General features: G+C 27.3%; 1 protein-coding gene across 1 annotated transcript; it reads right to left on the bottom strand.

The window, feature by feature from the left end:
- Positions 1 to 857: 857 nt before the first annotated feature.
- LOC136082716 (5-hydroxytryptamine receptor 7-like) lies at positions 858 to 1,760 on the bottom strand. Its single transcript, XM_065802137.1, has one exon. The coding sequence runs from the start codon at positions 1,758 to 1,760 to the stop codon at positions 858 to 860; it is 903 nt and encodes a 300-aa protein (XP_065658209.1).
- Between the last annotated feature and the right edge of the window lie 364 nt (positions 1,761 to 2,124).

Raw genomic sequence — 2,124 nt, 5'->3', positions numbered from 1 at the left:
GCTTTCTTTTTTTTTTCCATTTGTTGGTTGTATTACAATTATATATATTGCCAAAAATAAAAATAATAAACTTTCACAAATTTTTGATAAACGATATAATAAATATAAAACAATGTATTTGAAAGAAGATCAAAGGATCTTGTCGTCAGAACCTTAAATAATTCAAACGCTCGCGATCAGGTCTTGATTTGTAAGGGTGTCGTATAAAAATCTATAAAAATCTGGATAAAATATGTTTATTTTAACTATAAAAACAATATAGTTATAATTTGTTTATTTATATATTAATCTTCTGTCATTTTTTTTAAATCTATTTTTACAATATTTGTAATAATTAATAATAATAATAATAATAAATAATAATTATTATTATTAATGAGTTTTTTTATAAGGTTTAATAACAAATTTTTTAGGTTCCAATATTAACAACGTTAAACTAACTTTTTCATTACTTTCAAATGTTTCATGGAAAGAAATTTGAACATTATTTCTCACATAGTCAGTATGGGAAATAAAATAATAACAAACTAAGTTGAAAAGTCTAAGTTTTATAAATTTCATAAGTTTTCATTTAAAAGTCAAAGTAAAATCTTGTTTTTTGCATTGACTTATGGTGCAATGACTTATGACTTTTGAAAAACTTTACCTTCTCAACACATTTCGGAATAGAAAAAGTTATTTGCAACTTTCTCAAATATCAAATAAGTTTTTGCTAATTCACAAAGAACAAATCATAACAAGAAACAAAAGTTTTAATGTTTTCATTTAACCTTGTGAATCTACCGTTTAACAAATTGAAACCATCAGCGTAACACGCAAGCATCGATTCCTTAACTCATACAATCAAAATGCTTGTGTCACTTTATTAATTTTTTTAGTTGAAACCCATTTGTATCGTTTTGTTCTTTCAGGTAATTGGTACTAGCCGCGTTCTTTTTTCGCGTAATCGATTGTAAACGCTTTCGAAATTCCTTATGAGAAAAACAGTAAATAAGCGGAGGAGCTAATGAGTTTAAAAACGCTAAATATTTAACTATAAATTCGATATACGCTTTTAATAGAGAACTATTGTAACTACTTGGAAAACATGCATCAGGACATAAAGTATCTACCATGTAATAAATGACAGATGGTCCGTTTAAGACGCCGTAACATATACCTATTATAACGGAGAGTTTTGCAATTTTGCTGGTTCTTCTTTTTCTTTCACTTTTAATTTTTGGCATATTATTGTTCTTATTGATTTCAACTTTTCGAATTGATCTTATTGATTTCATCTTTCTCAAAAACTTAACAAAATATTTATTACAAAATAAAATTAGTATATACGGTAAAAAGCAGTTTACCACCAGCATACTAATTGTCCATGTGTCAGTTGGTTTGTAGATGCATCGTTTGGTAATAATATCCGTAAGCGTATGATGATCGTATGAAAAGAATGGAATTACGCAGAGCGATAAAACATATATCCAGCATATAACAATTACAACTAAAACAAATCTTAGTTTGATTAAAAATCGGTGCTGAAACACAAATGCCGCCCCAATAAGTCGATCTAAAGCTATAAGTGGAACTCCCAGTGTAGAAACATAAAATGTTACCATGTTTGAAAAACGAAAACTATCACACACAATTCCATTTAAAAACGGTTCTTGAATGCCTTGGTTTCGTATTATATATAAAGGTAAAACAGCAATAGCTTCTAGCAAGTCTACAACAAGTAAATTAATAATAAAATACGATGATGGTCGTTCCAGCATACTCGTTGTATTGTTCATAACATACAAGCATACACAGTTTAGAGATATTGAGAGCACCGAAAGAATACCAACCAAAATATCAACAAAAATGGAGAAAAAATGCATAACGAAACATAAATTATTGTATATCTTTCGACTTCGACTGATTAAATTAATGTCGGATAAACTAATGTTTTACGGTGAATTTACAAAAAAAGTGTCAAGGTCTATGTAGTGTGTGAAACAAATTTAGATTTGATTAAGCATTAGCGGTTTTTTGAGTTTGTAAGGTAATAAATTAAATAATATCGATATATATTAATAAAGCTTAAACAAAAATATGCTAACATTAAAAACAATATAATTGTTTGCTTAAATAAGGCTT

The sequence above is a fragment of the Hydra vulgaris genome, chromosome 07 (genome assembly GCF_038396675.1).
Source record: "Hydra vulgaris chromosome 07, alternate assembly HydraT2T_AEP".
Classification (NCBI taxonomy): domain Eukaryota; kingdom Metazoa; phylum Cnidaria; class Hydrozoa; order Anthoathecata; family Hydridae; genus Hydra; species Hydra vulgaris.
This window is presented reverse-complemented; position numbering and strand designations above follow the sequence as displayed.